Source organism: Myxine glutinosa, chromosome 1, assembly GCF_964187855.1.
Source record: "Myxine glutinosa chromosome 1, kmMyxGlut1.1, whole genome shotgun sequence".
Lineage (NCBI taxonomy): Eukaryota > Metazoa > Chordata > Myxini > Myxiniformes > Myxinidae > Myxine > Myxine glutinosa.
Genome location: NC_136261.1, coordinates 295,909,972 through 295,932,059, shown reverse-complemented (window position 1 = coordinate 295,932,059; position 22,088 = coordinate 295,909,972). Strand labels below are relative to the sequence as shown.

Genomic DNA, 22,088 nt, shown 5'->3' with positions numbered 1-22,088 from the left:
TCTGGAGGGAATAAGGGCGGGGAACTGACCAGGGAGGGACATGAGTGGGAGGATTCCGAAGCTCTTGATTTCCCATCTCTCGTTGTTCTTTCATGATGAACCAAACCCGGTAGGTGGGCTGTTTATTTTAGACCTTATAGTTTCTGTTGTCACTTGTTTAAGGTACAGATGAGGTTAGGAGTTTATTTCCCACTCAAAATACCTCTGCACCTCTTCTTGTTTTGTGCTTGTTCCTCTGTCTAAAGTATTTAGTCATCCAGCATTTTCAGTTTCCTTTGCTTCATTTTACAAAGCACTTTTTATTAACATTTGAAATGTTTTTTTAGAGTTACCGGTGCGAGGTCTTTCTTTCGGTCAGTGATTACAATAAAGGCCTATCTATCTCAGTGACTTGCGGGAAATATCTCACGTGGTCTTCCATGTTTACTTACACTGGCCGTGATAAATAGATAGCAGTTAAGCAATGACATTCAATAAGTTACTGAATATTGTCAGGATCTTTTGTTTTTTAATTACTAGTTGTTTTATTTTAAATTCTTAGTGTAAAACTCGACACACTGGATGATGTGGATGTGTGTGTTTGTTTGTTTGTATGTGTGTTGTGACATATGTGTGTATATGTGTGTTGTGACGTGTGTGTGTGTGTGTGTGTGTGTGTGTGTGTGTGTGTGTGTGTGTGTGTGTGTGTGTTGTGACATGTGTGTGTGTGTGTTATGCATATGTGTGTTGTGACATATATGTGTGTGTCTGCATATGTGTGTGTGTATATGTGTGTTGTGACATATGCGTGTCTGTGTGCGTATGCGTGTGTGTGTGTGTATGTTGTGACGTGTGTACATGTACATGTGCGTGTGTGTGTGTATGTTGTGACGTGTGTACATGTACATGTGCATGTTGTGACGTGTGTGTGCGTGTGTGTGCGTGCGCGCGCGTGCGTGTGATGTGACGTGTGATGTGGCGTGTGACGTGACGTGTGACGTGTGACGTGTGTGTGTGTTGTAAATATGTAATTTACGTATACTGGATATCGCAATTTATGTATATTAGGAGTGTGGTACCCAGCGCTGCATGGCCAGATGAGCTTTTCCCGGTATGAGTTTCGGGCTGTGTCGGACAAAAGCTATGGAGTTATATTGGCCTCATGGTGGTTACCTTTTGCCTGCGGGCCGGCGGCAGCAGTGGATGACCCCACATCCCAATAGACACTTTATAGTAGCCTTTGATGGCCTCAAAACGGCCTTCATGGTCAACGTGCGGTAACTTGAAACCTTTCCCAGATTTGACGTATCAACACCCAAAATTTGGGGCCTCACGGTGCTCCGGTTCTGCCCAACTTGGAGCATTCACATCAGCGTGCCAGCGTGACCACTTTGACATGAGTTGTTTGTTACGATTGTTAGGACAGTGGGTTTTTTTGTCTCAAAGTGAATAAGGGAGTGTAGATGAGCAGTAAAGTCTGGTTATGCAAAGAACACAAGTTATGGATCAGAAGATCAGCATATATTTATATACATATACATATACATATACATATACATATATACATATACTAGCTTGTATACGAACTAATTGTAATTTGTCGTTACTGAGGAACGGGCTCATTTTAGCTGAGGATAATGACTGTACCTGAGTTGCTGTGTTGTCATGATTTTCACCAATCACAATACAAACAATTATTTTGCACAAATGTATTTGTTGTGTTTGTGATATTACATTTTTATCGGAAATTTAGGTTGAAGAAAGCGGGAATGGTGGATGTATTGGTTGAATTTTTTTTTTTTTTCAAGAAAGAACCCCTCAGCACATACATAGGGGAAGGGTAGGTGCAGACTGGAAATTTGGAACGATTACACCTCACCACCACGTAATTCAAAACACGTCACCACCAAGTAATTCAAAACACGTCACCACCAAGTAATTCAAAACACGTCACCACCAAGTAATTCAAAACACTTCACCACCAAGTAATTAAAAACACGTCACCACCACGTAATTCAAAACACGTCACCACCAAGTAATTCAAAACACCACACCACCACGTAATTCAAAACACGTCACCACCAAGTAATTCAAAACACCGCACCACCACGTAATTCAAAACACGCCACCACCAAGTAATTCAAAACACCTCACCACCAAGTAATTCAAAACACTTCACCACCAAATAATTCAAAACACGTCACCACCAAGTAATTCAAAACACTTCACCACCAAGTAATTCAAAACACCGCACCACCACAAATGTTCAAAACACGTCACCACCAAGTAATTCAAAACACTTCACCACCACGTAATTAAAAACACTTCACCACCAAGTAATTCAAAACACTTCACCACCAAGTAATTCAAAACACGTCACCACCAAGTAATTCAAAACACCACACCACCACGTAATTCAAAACACGTCACCACCATGTAATTCAAAACACGTCACCACCAAGTAATTCAAAACACCACACCACCACATAATTCAAAACACGTCACCACCAAGTAATTCAAAACACCGCACCACCACGTAATTCAAAACACGTCACCACCAAGTAATTCAAAACACCTCACCACCAAGTAATTCAAAACACTTCACCACCAAGTAATTCAAAACACGTCACCACCAAGTAATTCAAAACACTTCACCACCAAGTAATTCAAAACACCGCACCACCACGTAATTCAAAACACGTCACCACCAAGTAATTCAAAACACTTCACCACCACGTAATTAAAAACACTTCACCACCAAGTAATTCAAAACACTTCACCACCAAGTAATTCAAAACACGTCACACCAAGTAATTCAAAACACCTCACCACCAAGTAATTCAAAACACGTCACCACCAAGTAATTCAAAACACCTCACCACCAAGTAATTCAAAACACGTCACCACCAAGTAATTCAAAACACTTCACCACCACGTAATTAAAAACACTTCACCACCAAGTAATTCAAAACACGTCACCACCAAGTAATTCAAAACACCGCACCACCAAGTAATTCAAAACACCACACCACCAAGTAATTCAAAACACTTCACCACCAAGTAATTCAAAACACGTCACCACCACGTAATTCAAAACACTTCACCACCAAGTAATTCAAAACACGTCACCACCAAGTAATTCAAAACACTTCACCACCACGTAATTAAAAACACGTCACCACCAAGTAATTCAAAACACTTCACCACCAAGTAATTCAAAACACCTCACCACCAAGTAATTCAAAACACTTCACCACCAAGTAATTCAAAACACGTCACACCAAGTAATTCAAAACACCTCACCACCAAGTAATTCAAAACACATCACCACCAAGTAATTCAAAACACGTCACCACCAAGTAATTCAAAACACGTCACCACCAAGTAATTAAAAACACTTCACCACCACGTAATTAAAAACACCTCACCACCAAGTAATTAAAAACACTTCACCACCAAGTAATTCAAAACACGTCACCACCAAGTAATTCAAAACACCTCACCACCAAGTAATTCAAAACACTTCACCATCAAGTAATTTAAAACACGTCACCACCAAGTAATTCAAAACACTTCACCACCACGTAATTAAAAACACTTCACCACCAAGTAATTCAAAACACTTCACCACCAAGTAATTAAAAACACGTCACCACCAAGTAATTCAAAACACCTCACCACCAAGTAATTCAAAACACTTCACCACCAAGTAATTCAAAACACGTCACCACCAAGTAATTCAAAACACCTCACCACCAAGTAATTCAAAACACTTCACCATCAAGTAATTTAAAACACGTCACCACCAAGTAATTCAAAACACTTCACCACCACGTAATTAAAAACACTTCACCACCAAGTAATTCAAAACACTTCACCACCAAGTAATTAAAAACACGTCACCACCAAGTAATTCAAAACACCTCACCACCAAGTAATTCAAAACACTTCACCACCAAGTAATTCAAAACACGTCACCACCAAGTAATTCAAAACACCTCACCACCAAGTAATTCAAAACACTTCACCATCAAGTAATTTAAAACACCTCACAGCCATAAAACACGTAATAAAAACACCTCACCACCACAAAATTGAAAACACCTCACAGCCATAAAACACGTAATAAAAACACCTCACAGCCACAAAATTAAAAACACCTCACCATCACGTCATTTAAAAACACCTCACCACCAAGTAATTCAAAACACCTCACCATCACGTAATTCCAGACACCTCATCACCCACTAATTCAAAACACCTCACCACCACGTAATTCAAAACACCTCACCACCGTAATTATAAATACATCACCACCACGTGATTCAAAACCACCACAACGTCATTAAAAACACTTCACAACCACGGAAACAAAAGTTTGAGGGAGTCGTTAAGTGACAACACAGACACTGCCCAGATGTGTAGATATCTATCTATAATTCCAGTAATCTCTGTATGTCTGTATGTATGTCTGTGACCGCTGTTTCTCGACAACCACGGGTCCGATATACTTGAAACTTGCCAGGTATATTGCTGGGGACCCGAGGATGTGCCTTTTCAAGGTTTCATATTAATCGGACAAGTAGTTACCGAGCTATGTCCAAAAAACGATTCAACCAATCAGAGAGCAGCGAGTTATCACGTGTGCCGAACGTGGCGAACAGACTCTGCCTCGGACGGCACATTTGAGAGCGTATTCATTTATTTCACGTTGGCAAACTATGTTGCCGCTATGTTGGCGTTAAACTATGTTTTAAAACTAATTAAAACTAATTTGCGATTCTTTCGCTTTCCTGCGCGTTTGTGCACGCTATGGCGATTTCTTTACCAAACTCCGCAAGCCGTTCGCTTTGGACCAAACCATTTCATGTAAATAGAGGGGGGGGGGGGGGGGGGATTGTCACCGTACTCGCAAGCCGTTCGCTTTGGACCAAACCATTTCATGTAAATAGAGGGGGGGGGGGGGGGGGGGATTGTCACCGTACTCGCAAGCCGTTCGCTTTGGACCAAACCATTTCATGTAAATAGAGGGGGGGGGGGGGGGGGTTGTCACCGTACTCGCAAGCCGTTCGCTTTGGCTTTGCGAATGAACCAAACCATTTCATGTAAATAGAGGGGGGGGATATAATTTTAGATATATATATAGTACGGGCACGCCCTAGTCTATCTATAATTCCAGTAATCTCTGTATGTCTGTATGTATGTCTGTGACCGCTGTTTCTCGACAACCACGGGTCCGATATACTTGAAACTTGCCAGGTATATTGCTGGGGACCCGAGGATGTGCCTTTTCAAGGTTTCATATTAATCGGACAAGTAGTTACCGAGCTATGTCCAAAAAACGATTCAACCAATCAGAGAGCAGCGAGTTATCACGTGTGCCGAACGTGGCGAACAGACTCTGCCTCGGACGGCACATTTGAGAGCGTATTCATTTATTTCACGTTGGCAAACTATGTTGCCGCTATGTTGGCGTTAAACTATGTTTTAAAACTAATTAAAACTAATTTGCGATTCTTTCGCTTTCCTGCGCGTTTGTGCACGCTATGGCGATTTCTTTACCAAACTCCGCAAGCCGTTCGCTTTGGACCAAACCATTTCATGTAAATAGAGGGGGGGGGATTGTCACCGTACTCACAAGCCATTCGCTTTGGACCAAACCATTTCATGTAAATAGAGGGGGGGGGGGATTGTCACCGTACTCGCAAGCCGTTCGCTTTGGACCAAACCATTTCATGTAAATAGAGGGGGGGGGGGGGGGGGATTGTCACCGTACTCGCAAGCCGTTCGCTTTGGCTTTGCGAATGGACCAAACCATTTCATGTAAATAGAGGGGGGGGATATAATTTTAGATATATATATAGTACGGGCATGCCCTAGTCTTTTTATAATTCCAGTAATCTCTGTGTGTCTGTGTGTTTGTTTGTCTGTGACCGCTGTTTCTCGACAACCACGGGTCCGATATACTTGAAACTTGCCAGGTATATTGCTGGGGACCCGAGGATGTGCCTTTTCAAGGTTTCATATTAATCGGAGAAGTAGTTACCGAGCTATGTCCAAAAAACGATTCAACCAATCAGAGAGCAGCGAGTTATCACGTGTGCCGAACGTGGCGAACAGACTCTGCCTCGGACGGCACATTTGAGAGCGTATTCATTTATTTCACGTTGGCAAACTATGTTGGCGTTAAACTATGTTTTAAAACTAATTAAAACTAATTTGCGATTCATCGTAACTGCGATATGCGACCTTCCGGACAGTCAAATGAGGACGTCACTTCCGGACTTACGGATAGTCATAGTGACGACGTACTGATGCTGAACGTGGCGAGCAGGCGCTGCCTCGGACGGCACATTTGAGAGCGTATTCATTTATTTGACGTTGCAATCTGTGTTGATTGTTGTAAGGTACGATCGATTGTAGTACACGTTTATAATAACTCTGCCGATACAGGCCCGATTAACTGCAGCGCCATCCGAGCTGCGGCGTCGGGACGATACATTCATTGTACGGTCACATCACGCACTTACGGGCATGCCCATGGGCCCATGGGCACGCCCATGGAAGACATTTTTTTTTTTTTTTTGGCAAGGAACGGGCACCCACGTACGGGCACGTCCTAGTCTATCTATAATTCCAGTAATCTCTGTGTGTATGTGTGTGTGTCTGTGTGTTTGTGACCGCTGTTTCTCGACAACCACGGGTCCGATATACTTGAAACTTGCCAGGTATATTGCTGGGGACCCGAGGATGTGCCTTTTCAAGGTTTGAAATTAATCGGACAAGTGGTTCCCAAGGTATGGTCACCGTACTCGCAAGCCGTTCGCTTTGGCTTTGCGAATGAACCAAACTATTTCATGTAAATAGAGGGGGGGGGGTTCTACCGTACTCGCAAGCCGTTCGCTTTGGCTTTGCGAATGGACCAAACCATTTCATGTAAATAGAGGGGGGGGGGGGGTTCTGTGGTCGTTACTGCCACGTGGTTTCAAAGTTTTTTTTTGTTGTTGTTGTTTGCACGCATGTTTTTTTGCACCCACGTACGGGCACGCCCTAGTATAGATAAATGACTGCACCCGAGTTGCCGTTTTGTCATGGTTTAAGCCAATCATAATTCAAACAATTATTTTGCACAAATGTATTTGTAATATACGTGATATCACATTTTATAAACAATTGAAGTTGAAGACTTAAGTTGAAAAAAAAAATTCCCGAAAAAATTCCCCCAAAAAAAATTGGAAACTTTTTCAAAAAAAAATACCCTGAGGACATACCGACGGGAGAGATACTGTATGTGCATACCAGAAGTTTGGTACGATTTCACAAAAGTTTGAGAAAGTAGTTCAGTGACAAGACAAGACAAGACAACACAACACAACACAACACAGACACTGCACAGATATACAGTCACGTGAAAAAGTAAGTACACCCCATGTAAACTTTTGACTTTTTCAACATATTTCAACATACAGCTATTTGATCTTCATTTCAACAATATTGATAGATAAAGGTGATATTAAAGCGCGGCGTTACGTGCGCTGCTTGTGAGCAAGGAGGAAGCGGACAAGCGGTAACATATAAACGTCTTTATTGTAAGAGCACACTGTAACACTGAACTGCTCCGGGCTGGGCGCCCGGTGTATATCATGAGGCCACGCCTACCCCTCGGGCGTGGCCACCCCCCACTTGGTGCGCGGAATGATGTCACCACGCCAGTGGGCTTTTGTGTCCGCCACACGCGCCCCCCCAGAATTCCCGCGCACCTGGAAGGCCAGTTTGCGGGGCAGACGAATGACCCGGCCGAAGCGCCCCCTGGCGATCGGCGGCGTCCGGGGTGCAGGGATGCCAGGTGGGATGCCCCTGGCTGCCCCTGGGATGGGTGCAGGACCGGGGGGCGGCGTGGCGGCGGGGCTGGGCGGTGCCGGGGGTCCGCCCGCAGGAGGGCGGCCCCGACGTGGGGGTCGGGCCACTGGCGGTGGATGGTCCACATCGAGGTGGGCCGGCTTGAGGCGGTCTACCGAAACGCAGTCAGGAGTACCGCCGATGTCCAGGGTGAAGTGCTTCGCCCGGTCTCCAGCACGCGGAAAGGCCCGTCGTACGGGGGCCGCAGTGGTGTCCGATGGGCATCGTGGCGGACGAAGACGTACTCCGCCGTGCGAAGCTCCGGGGCGACGTGCGTCGGTGGGTGCCCGTGGCATGCCGTTGGCACCGGGGCGAACCTCTGGGCGGTCTCTTGCAGAGCGGAGCGCTGCTGTGCCGCGGACCATAGTGCCGTGGAGTCGGGGAGGAACTCGCCCGGCATCCGCAGCGGTTGCCCGAAGACCAACTCCGCCGCGGATGCGCGCAGGTCCTCCTTGGGCGCCGTCCGGAGGCCCAGCAGGACCCAGGGGAGCCTGTCGACCCAGCCGGCGTCGCGGAGGGTGGCCCGGAGCGCGGCCTTCAATGAGCGGTGAAATCGCTCACACAGGCCGTTAGCCTGGGGGTGGTAGGCCGTGGTTCGGTGCAGCCGGACCCCGAGCCCCTGCGCGACCGCCCCCCAGAGCTCCGAGGTGAACTGGGGGCCGCGGTCGGATGAGATGTCTGAGGGGGCGCCGAACCGGGCGACCCAGGTGGCGATGAAAGCCTGCGCGACATCGGCCGCCGTTGTCGACGCCAAGGGCACGGCCTCCGGCCACCGGGTGGTGCGGTCCACCATGGTGAGGACGTAGGTGAAACCCCGCGAGGGGGGCAGAGGTCCCACCAGGTCCACGTGGACATGGTCAAACCGGCGTTCCGGCACCGTGAACGGGGCCAACGGGGCCTGGGTGTGCCGGTGCACCTTGGCGCGCTGGCACGCGAGGCACGTCCTGGCCCAGCCGCGGACGGCCTTCCGGAGGCCATGCCAGACGAACTTGTCGGCGATGAGCCTTTGGGAGGCCCTCGCGCCCGGGTGGGACAGGCCGTGGATGGCGTCAAACACCTGGCGCTGCCAGCCCGCGGGAACGATGGGGCGAGGACGCCCGAGGGAGACGTCGCACAAGAGGGCCGCGCCCGCGCCGTCGAATGGCACCTCGGTGACGCGGAGGCCCGTGACGGCGGTCCGCAAGGCCTGGACGTCGGGGTCAGCGGCCTGGTCCGCTGCCATCCGGGCATAGTCGATGCCGAGGTGGACTGCATGGGCGACGGCCCGGGAAAGGCAATCCGCCACCGGGTTGTCCTTCCCCGCGACGTGCTGGATGTCCGTCGTGTACTCGGACACGGCCGAGAGGTGACGCTGCTGCCGGGCCGACCACGGCTCGGTGACCTTGCCCATCGGGAAGATCAGCGGCTTGTGGTCGACGAAGGCAGTGAACGCACGGCCCTCGAGCAGATGGCGGAAGTGCCTGACCGCCAAGTGAAGTCCGAGCAACTCGCGGTCGAAGGTACTGTAACGGCGTTCGGGCGGGCGAAGCTGCCGGCTAAAGAACGCCAGCGGTTGCCAAGCTCCACGCACCCATTGCTCGTGCACCGCGCCCACCGCGTAGTCCGAGGCATCGGTGGTGAGGGCGATCGGTGCATCGGGCGCCGGGTGCGCGAGCATGGTGGCGTTAGCCAAGGCGAGCTTCGCGCCCGTGAACGCCGTATCCATCTGCTCAGTCCAGGTAACGTCGCCTTTGCCCGGCTTACCTCGGAGAGCTTCGTGCAGGGGGTGCAGGAGCTGGGCGATACGGGGCAGGAACCGATGGTAAAAGTTCACCATGCCCAGGAACTCCTGCAGCCCTCTGATCGTGCGGGGGCGCGGAAACCCCTTCACCGCCTCCGCCTTGGCCGGCAGGGGGACGGCTCCGTGCCTGGTGACACGGTGCCCCAGAAAATCGATTGTGGCGGCGCCGAACCGGCACTTTGCGGGGTTCACAATCAGGCCATGCTGGCCCAGGCGTTCGAAGAGCGTGCGGAGGTGGCGTAGGTGCTCTTCGCGGGACGCGCTGGCGACGAGGATATCGTCCAGGTAGACGTAGACAAAATCCAAGTCGCGCAGGACGCTGTCCATCAGTCACTGGAACGCCTGAGCCGCATTCTTCAGACCGAAGGGCATGCGCAGAAACTCGAAGAGTCCGAATGGCGTGATGACCGCCGTCTTCGGGACGTCCTCCGGCCTGACGGGGACCTGATGGTAGCCGCGTATGAGGTCCACCTTCGAGAAGAAGGACCTGCCTGCCAAACGGGCGGAAAAGTCCTGAATGTGGGGGACGGGGTAGCGGTCGGGAGTCGTGGCGTCATTGAGACGGCGATAGTCCCCGCACGGTCGCCATCCCCCGCCGGGCTTCGGCACGATGTGCAGCGGCGATGCCCAAGCGCTCTCTGAGCGCCGAACGATGCCGAGTCGCTCCAGGGTAGCGAACCCCGCTTTTGCCACCACCAGCTTCGTCGGCTCGAGGCGGCATGCCCGGGCGTAGACCGGTGGCCCGACGGTGGGGATGTGATGGGCCACCCCGTGCTTGACGGCCCCCGCCGAGAAGGTGGGCCGCGTGAGGGCCGGGAAGCCGGCGAGGAGGCGGGTGAATGCGTCCGCTGCCGGAAGCGTACAGACCAACGTGGCCGGAACCGAATCGTTCGGCAAGCCGCTTGGCAAGCCGCTCGTTGAGCTGGGCAACGCACAAGCGAGCAAGCTGAACGTCTCGGCATGGACAAGACGTCTGCGCTTGACGTCGACCAGGAGCCCATTAGCGCACAGGAAGTCCGCGCCAAGCAGTGCCATGGGCACGTCGGCGGTGACGAACGTCCATCGGAAAACCTGCCCTCCAAACCGCAGAGAGAGGCAGCGTTTTCCGTACGTACGGATGGGCGTCCCGTTCGCGGCAAGCAGCGCGGGGCCCCCACCCGCGGCGTGCTTGTCTGACGTGCCGGCGGGAATGACACTCACCTGCGCTCCCGTGTCGCACAGGTAACGGCGCCCGGAGAAGGTGTCCGTTATGAACAGCAGGGTGCTCGAACGGCCGGCGCTCATCGCCACTATTGAGCGCCGGCCCGGGCGTTTCCCGACCCGTTGAAGGAGCACGGCGGATGACACCGCCGAGCTTCGTGGCCGAACTTGGCGTGGAACCAGCACCAGGTGGTGGAGCTGGAGGAGCGCGGCTGGCTCCGCCAGGCCGGTGGAGTTGGCGGGTTTTCCCGCGGTGGCGGTTTTCGCCGCGGCGGTGGGCGGGGCGTGGCGGCGTTCACGAGGTGCGTATCAGCATGCTACGTATGCTGTAGAAGCTGATGCTGTGGAATATGCTGCTGAACATCAGCGTCGAGGGCCGTGACGGCCACGCCGACGCTCGCCCGCGTGTCCGAAGCGGCGAAGTACCTGTCCGCCTCGGCTGCCAATGTTCGGGGCTCCGTTAGCTCGGTCCCGGCCAACGCGAGGCGAACCTGCGCTGGAAGTTGACGCCGGAAAAGCGCCCGGAATAGCGAACCGGGGGCTTCGTCGCCCAACAGTGACAGCATATGGTCCATTCGGACCGACGGGCGCGTCTCACCGAGCTCGGGGAGATCCAGGAGGCGGTCGGCCCGTGCGTCGTCTGTGAGGCCGAACGTGGCTAGGAGTAGTCGCTTGAGTGCCTCGTACTTGTGGCCGTCCGGTGGGTGGCGAAGGACGGACACAACTCGAGCGGCCGTGCCGGGCCCGAGGGAGGCGACGACATGGCAGTAGCGCATGTCGTCGTTTGTGAGGCGCCGAAGCTGAAATTGGGCTTCGGCTTGAACGAACCAGACTTCGGCCTGGGCCTCCCAAAATTCGGGAAGTTTAATCGCCATTGCCTTGTCGTTGGCCATTGCAATGGCGTCGTGTTCGGAAGGATCGCTACGGCAGATCCAACGTCGAGGGTCACCAGTAAAGCGCGGCGTTACGCGCGCTGCTTGTGAGCAAGGAGGAAGCGGACAAGCGGTAACATATAAACGTCTTTATTGTAAGAGCACACTGTAACACTGAACTGCTCCGGGCTGGGCGCCCGGTGTATATCATGAGGCCACGCCTACCCCTCGGGCGTGGCCACCACCCACTTGGTGCGCGGAATGATGTCACCACGCCAGTGGGCTTTTGTGTCCGCCACAATATAATATAACAAATATCATGAAACATTTACATTTTGTAGTCCATTGTATAATTTAAATAAACATAAATGCAAATTTCGCATGTGGAAAAAGTAAGTACACCCTTGGCTCTCATCGGTGGTATTGCCCCCTTTGGCAGAAACAACCTCAAGTAGGCGTTTCTTATAACTTTCTACCAGTCTCTGACATCGACTGGGAGAAATTTTTTCCCACTCCTCCATGCAGAATTCTTTCAGCTGTGCGATGTTTGAGGGGTTTCTTGCATGCACAGCTCGTTTCAAATCCCACCCCCCCCCCACCCCCATCCCCCACATCTCGATGGGATTTAGATCCGGGTTTTGACTTGGCCATTCCAGAACCCTCCATTTCTTTCTTTTCAGCCATTCCTTGGTGGATTTACTGGTATGTTTAGGGTCATTGTCATGTTGCAAGGTCCACCTTCGGTTGAGCTGCAACTCTCCGACAGATAGTCTCACATTATCCTCAAGCACCCTCTGGTACAATGAAGAATTCATAGTGGATTCTATGATGGTGAGCTGCCCAGGCCCTGATGCAGCAAAGCTGCCTCAAACCATAATATTTCCACCACCATGCTTTACAGTTGGTATCAGGTTATTGTGGTCAAATGCTGTCTTTGGTTTTCGCCAAACATGTCTTCTGGTCCTGAGGCCAAATAGCTCTACCTTTGACTCATCTGTCCAGAGCACATTGTTCCAGAAGTGCTGGTCTTTGCCGAGGTGTTCATTGGCAAACTTTAGTCTTGCCCTGATGTTCTTTCTGGACAGCAAAGGTTTCCTCCTGGCACACCTCCCATGTAGATCAAATTTGTGCAGCCTCTTTCTAATGGTAGACTCGTGCACTTTGACATCAAAAGTGGCAAGAGCTACCCTAGGTCCCGTGATGACATTCTGGGGTTTTTAGAGACTTCTTTCAGCATCTTGCAGTCTGTTCTCGGGCTGAACTTGCTGGGGCGGCCTGGCCTGAACAAGTTGGCAGTTGTTTGGAATCTTCTCCACTTGTAAATGATCTTCCGGACAGTCGAATGATTGATTTCAAATTGTTTGGAGATCTTTTAAAATCCCTTCCCAGACTCGTAGGCATCTATAACCTTCTTTCTGAAGGCCTCAGAGAGCTCTTTTGATCTAGGCATGGTGACGCCACACACTTCAACAACAAAGAGCAAACCAAACTAAATGTCTGAGGTTTAAATAAGACAGGTTCCTCCAAGATCCTCTCTAACGATGTTCTAATCATTTGCACCTGAGCTGGTGCACATAATTCTAATTTTAGGTATTTGAAGTGGTGATAAATGTCAGGGTGTACTTACTTTTTCCACATGCGAAATTTGCATTTATGTTTATTTAAATTATACAATGGACTACAAAATGTAAATGTTTCATGATATTTGTTATAGTATATCACCTTTATTTATCAATATTGTTGAAATGACAAACAAATAGCTGTGTGTTGATATATGTTGAAAAAGTCAAAACTTTACATGGGGTGTACTTACTTTTTCACGTGACTGTATATATCCCTGATTGACTGGGATATGGCAAAATATATGTAAATCCAATCTTACTCAATATAATAATTGTATAAAAACTGTTTCTGTGCACAGCTTCATCTACTGCTTTCTGATGTCATGGCTCCTTGGTCTTGGCTGTTTCTCAACGAGTAATGATGAAGTGGTTCTGAAAGCAAAGCAGGAGTTGTTTGGGGCATTGCGCTCACCAAACTACCCCTACGTCTACCCCAACTTTCTGCAGCGTACATGGCATGTCCAGGTCCCGAATGGCTACAGAGTTCAAATAAAATTCCTGCATTTTGACTTGGAACCTTCATACCTCTGTGAATATGATGCCATAGAGGTAGGGATAGGAAAACCGACGCTTTGGTGCTTTATTATGATTTGTGTGCAGGAGGATAGCATTAAAAAGTGATTTGTGTTTTCCATTGCTTGATTTTGGTTTGAGCATACATATGATAACAGCTATGGTGTGCCTCGTTTATCTATCTATATATAATTATAAAATTGAAATATTGCGTGTTTGTGTGTAACATTCGATCGGTCCGGGGGCGGGGCTTACCCCTTTGAGAGAGTAGTAATAGCCACCATTTTATTAACTCGCATAGCTTTGAGGCCTGTTTTGTAGGCCCGTGGTGTCTTGCTCTCTCTCTCAGTTGTATTTCAAATCAAATTCGATATATCATTTCATTTTTCAGTCGCTAACATAGTTTTAGACTCGGTTGAAAAAAAAACGGGAAGAAAATCCGATGAAAGTTTCCGTTTATAGAACGAAATGAATTCTGAAAGGCTTGTATCTTCAAGGCCATTGAGTCTGTCTCACGCCTTTATCTTCAATCTAACTCACCATCTGATTTCATTTTTATCGATGGTTTTAGACTCGGTAAAAGAAATAATTGAGAACATTCACGCACACACGGGAAATTGCAGAGATATATTTTAAAAATCGCGCCACGTTGATATACGAAAATACACCGCCTAAAATAACAGGCATACAGTATATATCTTCGTTATTTCATTCAACATTATTACCCGGAAGTAAAATATGTTTCAGGAAATTACCGAGAGATATTTCTTCGATTTTTTTTATTATTTATATGCGCATACACTTTAAATAGGTTTATTTGAAATCTTTAATTTTCACAATGTTATTTATTTGTCATTTGATGATCGGCAAAACGATAGCACAAACACAATACTATTTGCAGGAAGAATGTCGTATCAACCCTCCGACGGCGCTACGGACGCGGACAACGAATCACACCTCACGTCTATGGACGCGAATAGCAACATCCGCACGAATCAGTCATCAATGATTTTCATTGACGCGCCTGGAGGCACAGGGAAGACGTTTCTTATTAACCTGATTCTCTCTAAAGTGAGAGCGAGTGGAGAAGTTGCCCTTGCGGTGGCCTCATCTGGCATAGCTGCTACCCTCATGCCTGGTGGAAGAACAGCGCACTCAAGGTTCCAAATCCCTCTGACACCGAGGGAAGATGGCGTATGCAACATCGATAAAAATTCCACTATCGCAGACCTCTTTCGAAGTACAAAACTCATCGTGTGGGATGAGTGTCCTATGATCAGGAGAGAGAGTTTCGAGGCTGTGGATCGCACGTTGCGTGATGTATGTGACAAAGACGAGCCTTTTGGAGGGATCTTGACGATATGCTGTGGTGATTTCCATCAACTTCTGCCCGTGGTGAAAAGAGGGTGTGATGCTGACGTTGAGAATGCGTGCATAAAGAAGTCCTACTTATGGCAGAGCTTTGGAATGTTTCACTTGAGAACTAATATGCTACTGACCGACGGAAGTGGGCAGTTTTCAAGATTTTTGCTCGACATCGGCGAGGATAGAATCGAGAAAAATGCGGATGATGAGATAGATTTGCCAGAGGATATACTGCTGACAGCGAGTGGGCTCGATGAGTGCATCAATACCATATATCCATCATTCGCCAATCCGATGGAGGTTTTTTCAGCAAGGTCTATATTAGTGCCCCTCAACGATATGATGCGAAACATCAATTCAAGATGCATCACAAGGTTCCCTGGTGCTAGCAAGGAGTATGCTGCGTTCAACAGTGTGACTGAGGGTACTGATGCGACGCACTTCCCAACGGAATTCCTAGATTCCGTTGAAGTCTCGGGATTGCCGCCGCACAACCTCGAGCTCAAAAAAGGATCCCCTATCATTTTGATGCGGAACTTGGACCCTCCAAAACTTTGCAACGGGACGCGCATGATTGTTGAGGACATGCTTCGAAATATTATAGTTGCGAGGATCATAAGTTCAACGTTTGAAGGCGAAACTGTAATGCTCCCTCGGATCCGACTCAATCTGTCGGAAGCTGAGGATATCCCTTTGCAGCGCTGCCAGTTCCCCATACAATCCTGCTTCGCAATGACGATCCATAAGGCGCAAGGGCAAACTATGGAGAATGTGCTGGTCTACCTGGAGAAACCGGTCTTCCAGCATGATCAGCTGTATGTGGCGCTCAGTCGAGGGAAGAGGAAAGAGAACATGCGAGTTTATGTAAATGGAGGATCGTCGACAAAGAACATCGTCATCAGAAGTGTCCTCTGACAACAAAATCGTGGTAGCCCACGGGTCGCGTGTTTTTTCTAAAAAAAAAAAAAAAAAAAAAACGTGATCGAAGATAAGGGCCGAAATCACGTGTCACAGGTAAGTGATTTAGAACGCTGGAGAGGTGAGCCTTATGGCTTGCTGGCCCAAATAATCTCCCTGATGATGTCCAGCGTTCGCTTTAGTTATATTCTCATATCTATTCAAACTGACATTGACCCAACGGGTCATGGGTCGTCTAGTAACTGTTAAATCTGTCCACATCTGCCTGTTTACCTGACTAGGTATGCACACTCACATCTAAGCTGTCTTTCCTGGGTTAGTATCTTGGCCCTGCTATAAACTGTCCCCCTCGTGTTTTGCAGGCAGGATAATGCTATCGTATACAGTAAGGCACCACATATTTGAGAGGTTAGGTTTCAGAAGAGCTCGCTAAAATAAAAAGAAACATACCACAACTAAAAATTGTTTTTGAGACATAGCATAACCATATTTTGACTTCGTGACAACACAAAAAAAAATTTGTGATGTAAAACACCAAGTGATCAATTGTGACATTCATATATATATATATATATATATATATATATATATATATATATATATATATATATATATATATATATATATATATATATATATATATATATACAGTATATATATATATATATATATATATATATTAGGGTGCATCAAACGCCCAACTATTTTTAAAAAGATGTTGGATTGATCTGTCCCAAATTTTATTTTGTTCCAATCATAAAATAAAGTTGCTATGCAAAATTTGGTAAGGTTTGGACATCATCTTCTGGGTGCACCTCACCATTTCATATTTTGAGTCGGTGGTATCAGAGTTGGAAATTTGACACGCAGCTGTTTTGAGGCCCATAAATAAAAATGAAAGGATTGACTGATTGCTACATATAATAACTCTTTGTAAAGGTATTATTGTGCTCTGTAGCAATATATCATCATCATAGGGATCCACGGCATACAATTCATTTATATACAAATAGTCAAAATAATGATTTTTTTCAAAATATGGATATAAAGCTAAATGAAGAGTATTTTTAAAATATAATATATAAATTAAAGAATATCCTGAATGTTGTAGTCATCTTGTCTTTACAGAGATCTTTTAACTAGACAAGATGCTTAAAACAATTATTAGGCTATACTCTAATAAAATTGGATAATTGATTTATTTGTTGTACATAATTATGAAATGACATTATTGTTACTAATACTACCTTTTTCTTTCAGGTAAAACAATGGATGGCACAGTAAAGAAAGCATCTGTTGCAACAAGAGAGTCCACCAAGGTGTTTGGTCTTGGAAGTGCCATAACTGAACAAGATTCCCAGATCAATGGCACCAGACTTCCAACTTGTTTACAAGTACTACGTTGTTTCATGTGGCACATGGAAGATGGCAAACTTGAACGACGCTCTCGGTGGGAATCAGCAAAGCTTGTACTGCAGAAAGTGACACCATTTTATGGCAAGGTTAATATTCCTATCATCTCTGAACGCAAGGCTATTGAGAAAATTATCAAACTTGCAGATGATAATTCCAAGCTTAGATCAATCCCTATCAACCGAAGAACAACTCCAGCAAGCATCACAAAGGTGAATCAAATGGAGATGAAATTTATGGAGACATTTCCCTTGTGGCCCAATGATGCTAGTTCTCACATCAAGAATCCTGAAGACTTAGCATTCCTGGAATCTATGAAGACAGATCGCTGTGCAACATTTGGCTGCCAAGATAAACTGTTGGCAGATAAGATGCAGCGTAAAGTGAACCGCGAGGAAAAAGAATCAGAGAGGCGAGCAAGTATGGAGCTGGAGTTCAACATAAATACTACAACCACTGTGTATAATATTAGTGACAGTGATGAAGAAGTAACTCTTGGACCTTCAACAAGCACACCAACAACCTCAAGAAGTCATCATCGTTTAGTTAGACCTGGCACATCAGTTTTCATTCCACATGACATCCTGAAGAGGCCCAGTCTTGTTTCACTGGCAACAAGGATGAAAATGACACCAACCCAACAGGCTGCTTTCACAGAAGCTTTATTGAAGAAACAGGAGGGGATGTAGCGAAGGTGTCAACATCATATGCTACAGCAGATAAATCAAGACGCAAAATTGGACAGCATATTGCTACTACCTGTAAGGACAAATGGATACCTCCGAAGCTTGCTACGTTGCACTGGGACTCAAAGCTGCTTCCATGCTTAACTAACCAAAACACTTTTGAAGAACGCCTGGCTGTGCTTTTGGGTTCTCAAACTGATATGAAGCTGCTGGGTGTTCCATCCTACAAGCCTGGAACAGACCGTAAATCTGGAGATATAATTGCTCAGCTGACTAATAACCTACTTGAATCATGGAACTGCCAAGAGAATGTTGTCAACTTGACATTTGACACAACTGCATCTAACACCGGCCACATCAGTGCAGCTTGTGTAACAATTCAACAACGGCTTAACAAAGCTCTTCTGTGGTCAGGCTGCAGACACCACATTGGTGAAGTCATTCTTACGCACATTTTTACTGATCTTAAAGTTGAAGCATCTAAGTCACCAGATATCTTCCTCTTCTCAAGGTTTCGCAAGAACTTTGAAATGTTTCCACACACATTCAATGAACCACTTTCACGATTTGATCCATCTCAACTAAATGAAGCAGCAACAAGTTTGACAAGTGACTGGCAAAATAATGTTCTCAGACTCTGTCACACCGAGCAATCTCTAAGACGTGATGATTATTTGGAATTTGTTGATCTGTGTACTGTATTCCTTGATGGTGAAGTAGCTGAACATCAAATAACCTTCAAGCGTCCTGGTGCACTGCATAAAGCCAGATGGATGGCGAAGCTCCTCTACTCAATCAAATTATGTCTCTTCGAAAAACAAATCGCTGATCTTCCACCAGGTACAATTACCACAGAAAAACAAGTGCCAAAGATCAGAGAATTTGTCACGTTTGTCACTCTAGTATACAGCTCCTGGTGGATGACATGTACCTCTGTCACCGATGCCCCATGGAATGACCTGCAGCTCATCTCCAAACTGAAACAGTATGAAGCTGTCAATGCTGGAATCTCAAGAAGTGCCCTGAAAGCCTTCAAACGACATCTCTGGTACCTCACAGAAGAGATGGTTGCACTTGCCCTCTTCAGCTCAGTTGTTCCTCATGACCATCGCCGTGCTCTGGCAGACAGACTTCTGGAGGTTCAGCCAGATTTTCCAGTAACCAACCCACAAGGACGGTTTTGGTACTGGGTTTGGAAAGCCCAGATTTCCTGATGACTTGACTGAGAAGACCACTCTGGCTGATTTTGTTGGACCAGATTCATGGTACCTATTTCATCATCTGAAGCTTGACTGGGCATTTCTAGTTACCGATGTTCAAGAATGGACTAACTCTGCAGCCTACCAGACATCATGGACTAATGTTGAAGCCTTGAATGTGGTGATTGACTCTGCAGAAAGGGGAGTTAAGCTTAGCTCTGACTTCCTTTCAGCAGCCAGAAGTGAGGACCACTACCAAAATGTGCTACAAGTTGTTGAGCACAACCGCAAGGAGAACCGAATCTTCGAAAGCGAGCAGCTCAAGACTAAACTGTCAGAAATATCCATGAAAACTACAGTATCTTTGTTTTGTTTCTATTTTCATGTTTATCCATAGTCAGATGTACTCGTATTAAGATGATAAATGCTAAGATTGTGTATATATGATTCTACTGTAATAAAAATTATATCATTCTGGTATCTATAATACATATGATTATACCAATAAAATGATGATTTTGACTATTTGTGTATAAGTGAATTATATCCCTATCTCTATGATGATTATATATTGCTACAGAGCAACAATAATACCTTTCCAAAGAGCTATTGTATGTAGCAATCGGTCAATCCTTTCATTTTTATTTATGGGCCTCAAAACAGCTGCGTGTCAAATTTCTGACTCTGATACTACCAACTCAAAATCTAATTTGCTGAGGTGGACCCAGAAGATGATATCAAAACCTTACCAAATTTTGCATAGGAACTATTTTATGACTGGAACAAAATAAAATTGGGGACAGATTGTTTTCTTGACATAGGGGCGTTTGATGCACCCTAATCGGCATAAACAAACACGAAGACCAGAGAACTGGCCATCAGCAATTTGGAAACTGATAAACCAGAATAATTAATGAGCACCACAGCATTATCATTGGAAATGTGGGAATGGCATTTTCAACAATTTGGAATATCTTGGAAAATAAAGAAACCACGAGTGTACTTACACAATCGTTGTCTCCATCTCAGCCTCTGTGTCACCATCTCCATCCCGGCCTCTGCATCGTCCTCTCCATCCCGGCCTCTGCATCGTCCTCTCCATCCCGGCCTCTGCATCGTTGTCTCCATCCCGACCTCTGCATCGCCCTCTCCATCCCGGCCTCTGCATCGTCGTCTCCATCCCGGCCTCCCCATCATCAGATCCACGCCAGCCTTTCCATCATCGCATCCACGCCAGCCTCTCCGTCATCGGATCCACGCTAGTCTCTGCATCATCAGATCCACACCAGCCTCTCCATCATCGGATCCACGCCAGCCTCTCCGTCATCGGATCCAGGCCAGCCTCTCCATCATCGGTTCCATGCCAGCCTCTACATCATCGGATTCATCCTGGCCTCTGCGTCATCGGATCCATGCCAGCCTCTGCATCATCGGATCCATCCCTGCCTCTGCGTCATCGGCTCCCTCTCGGTCTCTGCATCGTCGGCAAAAACCAACACGAAGACCAGAGAACTGACCAGCAGCAATTTTGAAACTGATAAACCAGAATAATTAACTAGCACCACAGCATTATCATTGGGAATGTGGGAATGGCATCCACATCAATTGGGAATATCTTGCAAAATAAAGAAACTACGAGTGAACTTCCAGTATAATCATCTCCATCCCGGCCTCTGCATCGTCCTCTCCATCCCGGCCTCTGCATCGTTGTCTCCATCTCGGCCTCTCCATCATCGCATCCACGCCAGCCTCTCTGTCATAGGATCCACGCCAGCTGGTGCATCATGGCATCCATGCCAACCTCTGCCTCATTGGATCCACTCCAGCCTCTGCGTCATCGGATCCATGCCAGCCTCTCCGTCATCGGATCCACGCCAGCCTCTCCGTCATCGGATTCATGCCAGCCTCTGCATCATCGGATCCATCCTGGCCTCTGCGTCATCGGATCCATCCCGGCCTCTGCGTCATCAGATCCACACCCGCCTCAGCATCATCGGCTCCCTCCCGGCCTCTGCATAGTCGGCAAAAACCAACACGAAGACCAGATAACTGACCATCGGCAATTTTGAAACTGATAAACCGGAATAATTAATTAGCACCACAGCATTATCATTGGGAATGTGGGAATGGCATTTTCAACAATTTGGAATATCTTGGAAAATAAAGAAAACATGAGTGTAATTCCAGTATCGTCATCTCCATCTCGGCCTCTGCATCGTCGTCTCCATCTCAGCCTCTGCATCATCGTCTCCATCTCAGCCTCGGCATCATCGTCTCCATCTCGGCCTCCGCATCGTCGTCTACATCCCGGCTCCTGCATCGTCGTCTCCATCCCGGCCTCCCCATCATCAGATCCACTCCAGCCTCTGCGTCATCGGATCCACACCAATCTCAGCATCATCCGATCCACACCAGCCTCTCCGTCATCGGATCCATCCTGGCCTCTGCGTCATCGAATCCATCCCGGCCTCTCCGTCATCGGATCCACGCCAGACTCTCCATCATTGGATCCATGCCAGCTGGTGCATCATCGCATACACACCAACCTCTGCCTCATCCGATCCACACCAGCCTCTCCATCATCGGATCCACGCCAGCCTCTCCGTCATCGGATCCACGCCAGCCTCTCCGTCATCGGATCC

The 22,088-nt window shown here is 47.5% G+C and overlaps 2 protein-coding genes across 3 annotated transcripts in view; one reads left to right on the top strand and one right to left on the bottom strand.

The window, feature by feature from the left end:
- LOC137413340 (protein-L-isoaspartate(D-aspartate) O-methyltransferase-like) overlaps positions 1–20,675 on the bottom strand; it is a 53,656-nt gene extending 32,981 nt beyond the window's left edge. Inside the window, exon 1 of the mRNA XM_078767650.1 lies at positions 20,454–20,675. The gene's annotated coding sequence lies outside the window, so the exon portion shown is untranslated. The remainder of the gene's footprint in view (positions 1–20,453) is intronic.
- LOC137413344 (ATP-dependent DNA helicase PIF1-like) lies at positions 38–16,185 on the top strand. 2 transcript variants are annotated; one of them, XM_078767631.1, is made up of 2 exons: positions 38–109; positions 13,652–16,185. In XM_078767631.1, exon 2 carries the CDS (start codon positions 14,772–14,774, stop codon positions 16,143–16,145), a length of 1,374 nt encoding a protein of 457 aa, XP_078623757.1. In that variant the 5' UTR covers positions 38–109; positions 13,652–14,771; the 3' UTR covers positions 16,146–16,185. The 2 variants fall into 2 exon arrangements, with proteins under 2 accessions (XP_078623757.1, XP_078623753.1); XM_078767627.1 differs by lacking the exon at positions 38–109 and adding an exon at positions 117–162 and having other exon boundaries at positions 13,652–16,179.
- Positions 20,676–22,088: the final 1,413 nt, after the last annotated feature.

Coding starts and splice junctions, on each gene's coding strand:
- LOC137413344 (XM_078767631.1), top strand. CDS start 14,772: ATGTCGTATCAACCCTCCGACGGCGCTACGGACGCGGACAACGAATCA.